This window comes from Botryllus schlosseri, chromosome 8, assembly GCF_051294905.1.
Source record: "Botryllus schlosseri isolate E-star chromosome 8, Bs_hap1, whole genome shotgun sequence".
In the NCBI taxonomy this organism is placed as follows: domain Eukaryota; kingdom Metazoa; phylum Chordata; class Ascidiacea; order Stolidobranchia; family Styelidae; genus Botryllus; species Botryllus schlosseri.
Window position 1 is genome coordinate 4,299,688 of NC_137243.1, and position 13,962 is coordinate 4,313,649.

Consider the following 13,962-nt stretch of genomic DNA (forward strand, 5'->3'; position numbering starts at 1 on the left):
CGTTTCAATATTGCTCAATTCAATACACAAAATAAATAGTTAGCAAAGAGCCATATCTTATACCCAAAAGAGCCATATATGGCTCGCGAGCCATAGGTTCCCGACCACTGCAGTCTACACTCTACCTATATGTTGCTGATGATTACCCGTGGCGAGTTTCAGCCAGAAATACTCATATATAGCCTATTTCAATTTCAATATGAATATATTATTCAATTGTATGTTTTGTATCTCCAAGATGCTCTTGAATTGCCTATTCCCAGGCTTTAATTTGTTACGGAAATAGTATGTTTGTTTGTGAATCGCGTGTGTAAAGTAGGGGTCGGCATACTTTTTTGCTCTGCAGGCCGGTATTAAAAAAACACAAATGTTCAACATGGAAAATGAGTAGGCCTACAGCACAGTACACGGTGAATAAGGGGTGCACATGCACATGCACGCAGTCAGGCAGTAACACAGCATATGCTTCGATCGGTTGAAGAGAATGAATTAATTCTCTTTAAATTTATATCAGTGATCTTGACCTATATACATGCAAAAATATACGAAGTTTTCGCGGACCGGTTGCCGAGCCCTTGGCGTAAATGAATGATGGTGAATGGCAGGGTAACCATATTTTGGAAATGTGAAAAGAGGACGCTCCTTCAATATTTTCCGATTTACAATTCAGGAGTAAAATAAAAATCCGGAAACAAATGGTAAATTGTCTTCGACTTTATGGTTGGTTGACTAAAAAAAAAGGTAAACACTTCGTCGCGACTACGCTTTGTTACCATACTCTTCCGTTGGTTGATTAAAAAAAGGTCAACTTTCCGGCCCAGCTCCCGAAATAGTCGCCGAAGCGTTACTTCAGTGCTGATTTACTGTGTCTCACTCGAATTTTACCCTATATTTAAACAAAATTCTCGAAAAAGACGACAAAATCTCCAAAAAGAGGACATTTTGGCGTCCTCCGGGGACACTTTCCAAAAAGTCAAAAAAGAGGACAAATCCTTTTAAAAGAGGACGTATGGTAACCCTAAGTGAATTGTGATGAAATGGCCTGCATCGCAAGTCTCACTTCATCACGTGGGGGCTTATGACCAGCGTTTGGAGGACGGGGACATGAGAACGTCTATTGTAAGCTCACGCGGAACGAGCGCGAAAAAGGCATTATATACAATAAATGACATGCGCCCACTAGGAAGTAGCCTACAATATCTGCAGTGATGTCGATCGTGTTAGATCAGGGGTGGGCAACTTGCGGGTGTATAAGGGAATTTGTACGGCTGTCGACCTGCAAATTGACTCCCGAATTTTCGAGAGATTATAATTATTCTTAAAATTTTCTTCGCGCTGCGCGCTATTAAATGTGACTTCATTTTTCGATTTTAATATAGCAGCGTCCTTTGCAATCTGAACCCCATGGAATGTATGTATGTAATAATGGGCACAACACAGTGGAGCTTATCGCCATTTTAGGCCGTGTGCTCCACGACATGAATTTCATAATGTTCATTGTTCTTTGCTTTTTGTATTCTTGGGAACATCTTTCAATCTCTCTCGCAGTCATTCTGCATTCTCTCACGCTCCCATGCGTCCTCGGCGTGGTCTCTGCTGTAGCACGGCTCACTTTCAGTCTGAACTTTTCAAGGCACTATCGTAGTAGTGAGGTCGGCGATGAGGAGCCCAGATAAACCTCCGACACGTAGACGTTGGTCAGAACCGGGATTCGTACCAACGCTCATTGGTGTCGTGACTGCAGTGATTAACCAACTGCGCCACTCGCTTACCCAGAACCCCATAGTAGACGCGAACATCACATGAAAATGATTCGCCCCATTTACAACTATACCAATTTGGAATCGTGTGCTCCTCACGAAAGAAATTTGCTTCTGGTATGTTTGAGCGATTCCAATGTCTTTCTACTACACCGACAATCCTGTTGGAAGGTCAAAATAACATCATGCAACAAAATGACCATAATACCAATTGGCTCCCCCGAAGATTTATCATCATTTATAACACTAGTACTGTAATAACCGGCGAGTTGACCAAAAAAAGGTCAAATTTTCGGTTCGACCTCGAAATTACACTGTTAGAGCTAAATTTGCATGAGTTGACTAAAAAAACGTCACATCTCCCACTTGACTCCAATATAGCCGTTTTAACGCGCCATCGCCCCCCTATCGCCCCTTCGTTATTTTCGCCCCCCTAACCCGCCAAATCGCCCATTGGGGGAAAATATCGCCCACGTTGGGGACCACTGGCCGAGGCGATGTAAGGATGTAAGGGTGATGCATATTGCATCATCATTCGTCAACATTGGTTGATTGGCAATTCTTATCAGTTCAATTATCGTTCAATGCACCACAAAAATGCGATAAGAGATATAGTAAGGTAGAAAAGATAGCAAGGTGTCGAAGCGACCTGGAGTAGTCTATGGAATCAGGCACCTACCTTGGCCTAGGCCAGTCGTTCCCAACCTTTTTTCAGCTCATCGCCCCTTTTTCAAGCTCCACACCGATCATCGCCCAACAAATTTTGTGAACCGAATGATAAGCATACAAACTGTAATCACCGGCTGGAAAAAAGGTCAACTTTTCGGCTCGATGTCAAACGTCTACACTTTTGCAGCTAAATTTTGATGGGTTGACTAAAAAAAGGTCATTTCTCCGATTTGGCTCCAATTTCCCCGTTTTAACGCGCCATCGCCCCTTCGCTATTTTGCCCTCTGTCGCCCCCTCTGTCCATTTTCGGCCCCCTATCGCCCCCTTCGTCATTTTCGCGCCCCCCCCCCCCCCAAGACCACCAAATCGCCCACGTTGGGAACCACTGGCCTAGGCGATATACTGAGGAGGCATGCACATTGCACACTGAATGAAAAGTAAATAAGATAGTATAGAAAAAAGCAAGCGACAAGGAATGGGGTGACATGTCATGGAATGCGATATTGATAGATCATGTCGTGGTCTGGTAATCTTGAGGATGGATTAGTATTCATTTAGTAGTAATTCCTTGTGTTTCGACTTGAATGTGGACATGCTCGTCGACTGTCGGATGGCCGGCGGGATACTGTTCCACACTTCAGGTCCGGCATATTTGATAGAGCGATGACCTTTTTGGTCGATCATATAATATTTGGACGACGTGGACGCGCGCGTGTACCTGTGGGCTTTTGATTCCGAAGGAAAAAAGTCAATGAAATATTCGGGGCAACGACCGCAGTGGAACTGATACATAAGCTTGGCATATCTTCTATGTTTAGGACACCGAATCTTTTCAGCAGAGACTGTTGGATGGACAACCAGGCCCCCTTGGGGCCCTAGCTATGATACTGAGTACGTTATGTTCTAGTTTTTGCTGTGGCTTGAGTGCAGTTTTACTGGTAGCGCCCCTCCCCACAGAGGATGCCATATTGAAACTTCGATTGGATTAAGGATTTAATTAAAGAGTATCAGTAGAACCCATGCATTGCACACTGAATGCAAAGTAATAGAAATAACGTAAAAGGAGGAGTCGATATAAGTGTAATTGCTTGGTTATTAACTTGGTCATTAATTTGGTCCCGGAATTCCCTCTAGCATATTGTTAATCGAAGTTTCATTCGTATTTTGAAAGAAGGACTTAGCTTAAATAAAAACCATGAAAACCATACAAATTTAAACACTCTCCATTGTCATGGAAATAACATCACGCATCAGTGGCTCGTTCATTTCTTCGTTGGTTGCCTTGAGAGTTCAGTATAATATTGATACAAGTCGTGTGTTATAGCGTTGATATATTGTAAGCGTTGTTATATCTTGCCAAATCAGCGAAAATGCCGTTCTTCATACGTGCAAGACAGCTTGACATACCAACTCCTACCATCAGCACAGTAGCTTCGGATGACGAGGATAACTTCATAACAGATCCCGAGAAATTCTTCGACGAATTGCCTCAGCCATACCGTTTTATTGACAAAGTTCTAAATGGATTGATAGAAACAGCCTGGGAAAGAATCTCAGAGAGGGAAAAGCTTCGCGAAATTGAAGCTAAACGTATCAAACCACCAACTTATTCCGCAAGTGGTAGATTGGAGCAGTATGATAACATATCATGCTTATGCCCGGCTCAAGAAAACATCATGTTTTTGAGCTTAGAGAATTTGATAGTGTCAGTGAAGAATGATTCATACGAAGAAATTGCGTCATGGCGGCCTGAACAAGAAGTATGTTTTGAAAAAATATCAAACGCCTTCGTAAAATCCCTTGACATGTACCTGCTAACTGTTATTGACGACATGGGATTTTGCCATTTGTTGGTTTATGAGAATGATAAATTCCATTTTGTGTGTATCCTGAATGAACTTGTGGATGGAGCACCAAAATCAAATGTGGTGCACGCCGAGTTTTCAAAAGACGGACAATATTGTGGCGTATCTCTCGAAACAAACAATCTCTCAACAATAGACTTTTACCGAATCCCACTGGAAAATTGGACAAAAGAGATTGACTCTGCACATAAAGAATATCAAAAGAAGGCAGAGTCAATGGGTGCTGCTACAGCTAATGATGATGAAAGTAATAACTCATCTCACCCTTCGCAAGCTGATGTTGAATTCCCCCCTATTAAATTCTCAAATGTCGTTCCCATTCTTAAAGTAAATGAACCTTCTAAGATCGATGGTATATCTGGAAAAACACCTCAGCAACTTATAGACTCTGTAAGCTCTGATGTTATCGGCGATGGAACTTGTCATTTATATTCAGATTCAGCGTTGAACGTGCAGAGCAAGCTATTTCACATTTTAAATGAACGTGACTTGGTGTATGCAGAAGATGAAGAATGTGTGGTGACATATCGACCACAGTTTCACTTTCTCCAAAAAAGCTTGATGGAACCTCCCATTCAGACTAAGGGCGACTCAAGCTATATTTACGTGGGAGTCTGGTGGACACATCATCACAATTTCTATGTATATCAACTTAACAAGGCAGGAAAAAACATTGAATTCAAACCGGATGGAGTGTGGCCCCAATGCGCCGACATCACAAGCTGTACTGTGGCCTGCAACACGACCCTGTTAGCAATTGGATTAAGTAACGGCACACTGACATTATGGGATAGAAGCTTAAGTCTTGTTAAAAATGTGATGATGATATCTCCATCGGTTCCAGTTACGTCAATCCAGTTTTTGATTGCAGAAAACCCTACACAGACGCAGTATTCTTTTCGGGGAAAAGATGTTGCATTACTTGTCGGATCAGAGAATGGACAAATTTGTCATGTGATTTCAGGCCAAACGCCGTCTTCTCGTGTAGTAGTGTCTGAAAGCAGTCAATGTTTTGAAGTTATGAAACCTGTCGTGAATCTGCCAAAAGTGTTTTTGATGATTCTCAAGGATGGAAGCTTAGCGCTTCACACCACGACGGAAAGCGATTCATTGTTATGCTATCTGTCTTTACCTGAAGATTTTCGCTTTGAAGGTCCGTACCAAAGCGGCTGTGTTTTGGATGCAAATGGAGAAATACTGTATGTAAAAAGCAGCTCGATATCTACGAGCGGAAATAGCATATTTTTATTCCATCTACGAAATTTCCCGACGCTTGACAAATTCAGAGATTCGTGCAAGGTTGTGGAAAGCTTCCAAAATGTATCTTTTGATGATACTGTACACAATATTCTCACAGAAAGAATGAGACAGCAGGCGTGTCGCACTGAGAAATTGTCAGCGAGATGGCATCATCTCGATAAGCAGTTACAAGTCATCGGCAGTTTGAAGGAATCGGTGTCGATTATGAAAAGGGAAGAAAAATTTTCAAGAAAGTCCACATCGGCTGCAAGATGGGGCAGGACCACCTCGCGGATTATCTCGCATAATAACGAGTTGAAAAGGATTCAAACTTGATCTTTTTTATCGTTATAGTTATAGCAATTTCATTTCTGAAACAGTGGCCAAAAATTATTATATTGATAATTTGCAATGCTGTTGTGGATAAACGTTGTGCTGTGGCCTGTGGATATTGCTCACAGGGTACACTCCATGGCAGTAGGGTTACCATACGTCCTCCTTTAGGAGCATTTGTCCTCCTTTTTCAGGTTTTTGAAAATGTCCTCCGAGGACGCCCAAATGTACTCCTGTTTGAAAATTTTTAAAAAGTGTCCTCCTTTCCCGATACCAAAATATGGTACCCCTAATACAAAGGGAGTATAATTCAATGTAACTGAAATGCTCTGTGAAGGCTATAGGCAGGAGAACTGATGTTCGAGCATGTAAGAGAACAGGAGTTTATGGAAGACCACGGATTTACTATTGACGACTAGATCTATGACACTTAGACACGTTCAAAGCAATCAAATCATAATATTGGACAGTTGTTCTCGGCTCAGGTTCAACACAAATAAATATAAAATAAGTTTGGACAACACATTTGGTTTTATGGTATCCAATGTATTGTGAAATCGCATTCTGGTGCAGGCCAAGTCTGCGTGGAATCCAGAAAAAGTGCTGTGGGGTATCACCCAACTTCGAAAGTTATGGGATAAGATCCACATCAGGGATAATCCATTGGCGGACCTTTGGAGTGTTGGATCCGGGCCTTACTCATCAGTTCTAGATATCCCTGGTATCCATAAGTAGTAGGCCTATTTCGATATGGCAGTCAGTAACGCGCGCGCCGCCCATTTAGATCGGTAGGACTTGGTATGTTGCGTGCGGTATCAAAATGGGTAGCCTATGCGCATTGCGCATGTTGTGATCTAGGACGGAATATGATGGCGCGAATGCTGATTTTTTCTGACATAGAGCACCGAATAAAGCAGGTGGATTCAGAAATCACAAGCGCCCAAGACGGAATTTTTTCGTTCGATGTACCACCATCATCATCATTGGTTTATTAGCAATTTTATCAGTTCAATACACCACAACAAATGCGATACAATGAAAAGAAAGGAAGATGTCGAAGCGACTAGGAGTTGTCTATGGAATCGGACACCCACCTTGGCCTAGGCGATGTAAAGAGGAGGCATGCACACTGAATGAAAGTAAAAAAGGTAGTATAGAAAGAAATAGGGCGACAAAAAATAGGGCGGCATGTCATGGGAAGCGAGATCGATAGGTCAGTCGTGGTCCGGTAATCTTGAGGATGGACTGTATTTATTTAGTAGTAATTGCTTGTATTTCGACTTGAATGTGGACATCTGGACATGCTCGTGGACTGCCGGATGGCCGGCGGGATACTGTTCCACACATTAGGTCCGGCATATGTGATAGAGCGATGATCTTTTCGGTCGATCATATGATATTTGGACGACGTGGACGCGCGTGTGTTGTACTTGTGCACTTTTGATTCAGAGGTAAAGAAGTCATTGAAATATTCGGGGCAACGACCGCAGTGAAACTGATACATAAACTTGGCGATTTCTAATTTCCGCATATCTTCTATGTTTAGGACGCCGAATCTCTTCAGCAGCGACTTATTGGATGGGCAGCCAGGCCCCTTTGGGGCCCTAGCTATGATTCGGAGTACTTTATGCTGTAACAATACGAACCCACCGTGCATTGATCTGTAAGGTGAGATGAATTCTTCTCGGCCTACTGAAGATACTTGTCATAATTGCGGAACACTAATGCGCAGCGGTATTCATGGAATGTTGTTCACTATTGGATCGTCAATCGTGATATCTTTGCATTTGGCAGAGTCCAAGTAACGGTTACGCTGCAGTAAACTACTAATTCAATTCAATTTTTCATTCACAATTTCAATACTGCAGCAGATTTACGGATTTGCTATGTCTGAAGTACAATGGTAGCTAACTAAATATTAGGGGTTGCGCTGCACCAGTAACTTGACCTGTGTCCGTTGCTGACCTGGTTGTGAATTCTCAGTCCCGCAGGCACACTCAATACAGTTTATTCATCATATACCTCGTTGTCGTAGGAAGCGTAAAAGAGTCGCATCTCTTAAAACCCTGGAAACCAGTTTTTATATACGCAGCGTGCATCATTGGGATCGGTGACCTGTCCTCACACTATGTTTTTTTTCTTTTCAATTACTTTACCTTGTAGAATCATCACTGCTCGTGCTCAGTGCTCACCTGTTATATTAGGCAAAACGTACCGAGATCCCAGTAGGGGGCCATCATGTAATAATGAGAGAATATCGAAGTATGAAGTAAGTTACTGTGATATGGTGAGTAGTAAGCCGATCACCTGGTAAATTATTACTAAGAAAATGTTATATTTCCTTCGTATCAGATACATTGCGTTAAGGGAACCAGGGTCCGCCACATCACAATACACCACAAGCCTGCCATATAATGAAAAGATAGGAAGGTGTCGAAAATACTTGGAGTAGTCTTTGAAATCAGACACCCACCTGGCCTAAGCGATGTAAAAAGGAGGCAGTTTTCGACTCGATACAGCAGGGACTGTGTTTATATAGCAAAGTACAACATAGCTAAGCTGTAAATTTTATTTATAGCTGTCAATCTTTGATGCTCTCTTTTTTCGATGGATACTTACATTCGCTGATGGTGCTTTTGCTCTGCTGTATGAAGACAGAGCTAGACCTATACCTATATATAATATCTATAATGGTGGCTACAAGCCAATATCTTCTCTGGTGCATGCCTTCTTCCGTATCTTATTATCGTCCTTATGCTTTCGACGCCACCACAAGAGGTCAGTGGCGAAACGTTGCTATTTAGTCAGTACTGAAGTTCTCTCCGGTTGCAACTTGTAATCACTGAGCAATATGCAATATGCTTTCGAAGTTGCCTTCCAAGTTATAATCCAAGCGGTGTTCCGAGGAACGCGCCTGGGCCATCATTGGCTACAGGTGCGATCAGTGGTCGAATACCTATTATTGCTGTGGTTGCGGTTGGGGTTCCAAATCGAAACCGCGTCCTTCTGAAATGCCGATTCAATCTCCAATATTTATTGGCTCACAATACATATTCATGTCGTCATCATCATCATCATCATTGGTTTATTAGCAAATTTATCAGTTTAATACACCACAAAAAAGAGATACAATGAAAAGACAGGAAGATGTCGAAGCGACTTGGAGTAGTCTTTGGAATCAGACACCCACCTTGGCCAAGGCGATGTAAAGAGGAGGCATGCACACTGCACAGTTGCACAGTGCACACTGAATGAAAGTAAAGAAGATAGTAGGCTATAGGAAAAGAAAGCGACAAGAAATAGGGCGGCATGTCATGGGAAGCGAGATCGATAGGTCGGTCGTGGTCCGGTAATCTTGAGGATGGCCTGTCGGATGGCCGGCGGGATACTGTTCCACACATCAGGTCCGGCATATTTGATAGAGCGATGATCTTTTCGGTCGATCATATGATATTTGGACGGCGTGGACGCGCGTGTGTTGTACTTGTGCGCTTCTGATTCTGAGGTAAAGAAGTCATTGAAATGTTCGGGGCAACGACCGCAGTGGAACTGATACATAAACTTGGTGATTTCTAGTTTCCGGATACCTGCTATGTTTAGGACACCGAATCTCTTCAGCAGCGACCGTTTTACTGTATTGGCGTATTCGAAGAACGGCCAGAAATAGGTGGAATAAACCGAACCGATATCAATTACCTAAAACAAAATAAACAAAATTAAAATGACTTTATTTAGAACAGATGATAATGAGCCGTAAGAAATACCCTAAAAAGTTCGAAACGGTGTGAATGCCATACAATTTTAAAAAAGCATGAGCGAAAATGTAGGGAAAAAAAGCGCCCGATAAGGGACTTGAACCCTTGACCGTTGGATTAAAAGTCCAACGCTCTACCGACTGAGCTAACCGGGCTACGAGAGACTAACGTCATCCAATTCAAAATTTATTTGAATCGGCGCTTTGAATCGATCGTGCTCTCGTATCACTATAGATTAGAAGAGGTACAGAATTTCAATATACAACTGAATAGTATAAATATTCGGGTTTATTTCAATATGAATATACTATTCAACACTATAGATTGCTAATCTACGGTAGGTTAGTAATCTATAGTATCACTGAGCTATATAAACTCGTATGGACTATCAGAAGCAGAATGGAATGAATTTACATCGCATTGTGTCTTATCGCATTGTACATTGTGTGTAACTTGTTCAGATGAAAATTATAACCCAATGATTGTTGTTGTTGTTGTTGTTGTTGTTGTTGTTGTTGTTGTTGTTGGAATCGCATTAAACAATTACCGGTTACCGGACTATAACTGAAGAACGGAAACTCTTACCCTCGAAGTATACCGCGCATGATGTTGAAAGCAGTGGTCGGATAAAGTCGGTTCGCACCGGCTCTATATAGAATAGAAATGTCTCACTAAATTTTACTGGGATCAGAGAACCAGTTATTTAGTTGACATTACTGCTTACTGTCAGATAATTAATTATTTTCATCTCTTGTAATTTTAATATGTTGTCACTTGCATAACCTAAAATTTAAGTTTTGTGAATTGGCATTCAAAGGATGAAATTAAATCGAATTCTTATACTTCGTATTATATGCATAGTGCTAAATATTGATACAAAACACGGGAAAAGTGACTAATTTTTTTTTATTTTGAGCGTGGTTCCGGAGGATTGGAAACTTTCAAACGTCTTACGATTATCGCGTGCGGATTGCGGTATCACTAGAAATTCCAATCATTTTACGAAAATGCCACCATATTATAAATCTAGATTACGACGAAGTAGGCTAGTCATGCTCCAATCCAATGGAATCATTGCCTGCGTTACTGATGGTATTTACAATATCAGACCATGTTCGGATATAAAGTCCATTCATTTCGAGTCCATGACACTCAGGGGTCGGGAACCTTTCTCGATCCAAGAGCCATATTAACCCAATATTTTCAAATGTAACTCCCAAAGAGCCATAAATGTCAATCAACTGTTACGTCACAATTGAAATTTGTGACGTATTTTTAGCACTAATACATGGAATTCGTAGTGTGCGTCATATTTTCTCTTCAATCTTCAATGATTTGGTATTTTCTATCAATGTTTATGAATGACTAGATTTTAAACATTCTTATAACCGAAATCAAGCAATTTTCAAATTTATTGTTCGCAAATAAAGTGTGCAAGGAGAGATAATGCACACTGTGCATTGCACAGGTGAGACACAGACGGGCCAAGCCTCACCTCTGATAGCGCAACTCATCGTAAATAGCTTGGAATTTATAATCACTGATATTAGTCGAATTTTATTGTCGCATTGATTCCGAATATCTAAATATTGATCGACTTCTCCAGTATTCGGCTAACTAAGCGCTGCGACACACCTACATTTTAACGGAGATGCTGTAGAAAGCTACTTTCCAATCACAAACATGGATAGCTTTCGAGTTTTTTTTTATAATTTGAATTTCTAATTGTGAATGTCACTTCCAAGGCAGTTCATTTCTCGGCGTAGATCAGGAAGAAAATGTGTATTAGAAAACGGCATTGTCATAGCCTACAAGCGTCGCCGTGTCTGCTAACCTCTTTGATCAATCAAGGTATCGTGCAATCAAAAATTACGAGGCGTGCGATGTCGGGTAGACCGAATTCGCGAGTGAAGCTAGTCGCCGGCGCGACAACAGCTTAAAAATTGGAGGATTTTGAAAAGGGGAATACGAGACGTTAATCCTGGAGACCCCACTGTCTTGACCTCTCAAAGACATGTTTAGGCTGCCGCGAGAATAATTATCCTGGTCGTAATGAAAATTTACTAACAAGTTGCTGCAATATTGATAAATTTATTACAAAATTAAAATTTTTCTAAAGATCCACATCTTATACCCAAAATAGCCATATATGGCTCGCGAGCCATAGATTCCCGACCACCGCATAGGAACACTGACCTATAGCCTAATGCTAAATATTTCCAATATTCAATTGAATAGTATATTCATATTGAAATGAACCCGAATATTTTCGGCTGACACTCGTCAGGGGTAATCGTCAGCAACTAGTAGATCACTGATGATTACCCCTGACGAGTGTCGGTCGAAAATATTCGGCTTCATTTCAATATGAATATACTATTCAATTGTATATTGAAGTTCTGTACCTCCGAGAAGCTGTTCAAATATTTCCAATATTGTGATGATACACAATAGCGAAGTTGTCTGCTGCTTCTATATTGATCACATTGACGGAGACCTATATCCAAGAACGACGCTGGCAAGTTTTACTCAAACAGGATTGGATCCGGATTCACATTTTTGCCCGACTGCCGGATCTGGATCACGACAGGATTTTAAATTTCTAGTGCATGGAAGTGACTTTTTGTTTATTTACCTTGATGTTTTGATGAACTTGGGCCCATCTGTTCTTGCAATGCACCGCAATTTCTTAATAGCAAACTTCAACGCGTTGGCGAGTTATTACAAAAATATCGAGGACAGGAGCAATAAATGCTCAGCCTTGAACAGGATTTGTTTGGATGCGGATTTTAACATTGAATGCGGAAACAGGATCCGGATTGGAACAGGATTCCATTTCATCGGACAGGATTGGATCCGGGCCCCAAAAAACATGATCCGCACATCTCCACTAGGATTCTAGGAACCCCGCAAATAATGATCATTTTATGGGTGTGACAGCACGATTACTCGTCAATAGGGCTGGGCAAAATCGAGTACCTGAGTGATTCGATTCTGAATCACGTAAAATGCTTCGAGTCGAGTCGAGTAATCAAGTATCACTCATTATGACGTCATAACAGAATGTAATATGTCAAAGTTCAAATACATATCTTTTATGCGACCACAAAAAATATAATGCCTGTTATCCATTACATTAAACATATCTTGGTATTTTTTCGACGACAACGATTTCATTGCAATTGGTGACAATGCTGTGGGAAGATCATGACTTCGGAAATGTGCTATTTCCAGTAGCGTTCGTAGCTTTGTACTATATGTTTCGTATGCTACGATGCTGCCAATCAAGGTTTCAAGGCATCAATAGCGAAAATTAGTATTGAAAATACAATTCTCTTAGACAAATTACCTTTCAGTGGCGTGGAGCGTATAATTTCAGTACTCGAAAAAATCGTGTTTTAGTACTCGACTCGAATCAATAAAATTAATACTCGATTCAGATTCGAGTACTCGAATCACTGTGCCCAGCCCTACTCGTCAATCAATGTCGAAGGCACCAAAAGTCAATCGTGTGCATCTTCTGGTAGAATTAGCTCTATGGTAGAATGGAGTGAGTGTGTGTAAGATTATATTTTGCGTTTTGAAATGCTTCCCGCCAAATAAACGAGTTAAACATTACCAATGCAAATGATACGAAATACCAAGGTGCGTTGGGCACAGGGGACTACTTATTGGGCACTCATTATGTGTTTATCGAAAATGAGAGTGAACTAACAGCAAAATATAATGTGATGGTTGCGAATATTTTTTTTTTCTGCACAAGCCGATCTAGGCGGGGTTCAACTGAGTCGAATGAAGCATAAAGTATTCAACTATGTATTCGATGAAGACATTTCTTTACTGATACAATCTCGTTTTGCCTATACGCTGGTATGGCGGGCCAGGTCATCAGTCAGTTTCGACCCGGCTACAGCTATATTGGAACACATATCTCGTCTCGAACCGGCCTTTGACGTGCGAGGATCATCATACCGGGGATCGAACTACCGGGATCGAACGCAATGAAGGAGGTCAACCGAAGACTCGTCACTTTCGAGATAGAAGATCAGATCACCGGCTTCCTATATTTTTCTCTCCTATCAATTGTATGCGATTCCATATGCGTATGCGTCTTCGATTCTAGCCATCTGACAATGAGTTTGCATGCGATGTGTTTCGTGAGACGAGGTGGCCGAGTGGTTAAGGCGATGGACTGCTAATCCATTGCGCTCAGCACGCGTGGGTTCGAACCCCATCTTCGTCGCTGGGGATGTTGCTCAGTGGTAGAGCGCACGCTTCGCATGTGTGAGGTCCCGGGTTCAATCCCCGGCGTCTCCATTACCGTTTGATACAAAGAAGAAA

The 13,962-nt window shown here is 41.5% G+C and overlaps 1 protein-coding gene and 3 non-coding genes across 4 annotated transcripts; 3 read left to right on the top strand and 1 right to left on the bottom strand.

Moving 5' to 3' along the window:
• Window positions 1-3,686: 3,686 nt before the first annotated feature.
• Window positions 3,687-5,945, top strand: LOC145445129 (WD repeat-containing protein 93-like). The gene has a single exon (XM_080323267.1). It carries the CDS (start codon window positions 3,800-3,802, stop codon window positions 5,867-5,869), a length of 2,070 nt encoding a protein of 689 aa, XP_080179393.1. The 5' UTR covers window positions 3,687-3,799; the 3' UTR covers window positions 5,870-5,945.
• A 3,758-nt stretch (window positions 5,946-9,703) lies between these two features.
• Window positions 9,704-9,776, bottom strand: Trnak-uuu (transfer RNA lysine (anticodon UUU)). The gene has a single exon. It is a non-coding gene; the product is annotated as a tRNA-Lys (tRNA).
• A 4,006-nt stretch (window positions 9,777-13,782) lies between these two features.
• Window positions 13,783-13,864, top strand: Trnas-gcu (transfer RNA serine (anticodon GCU)). Its single transcript has one exon. It is a non-coding gene; the product is annotated as a tRNA-Ser (tRNA).
• A 2-nt stretch (window positions 13,865-13,866) lies between these two features.
• Trnaa-cgc (transfer RNA alanine (anticodon CGC)) lies at window positions 13,867-13,938 on the top strand. The gene has a single exon. It is a non-coding gene; the product is annotated as a tRNA-Ala (tRNA).
• The last annotated feature ends 24 nt before the right edge of the window (window positions 13,939-13,962 follow it).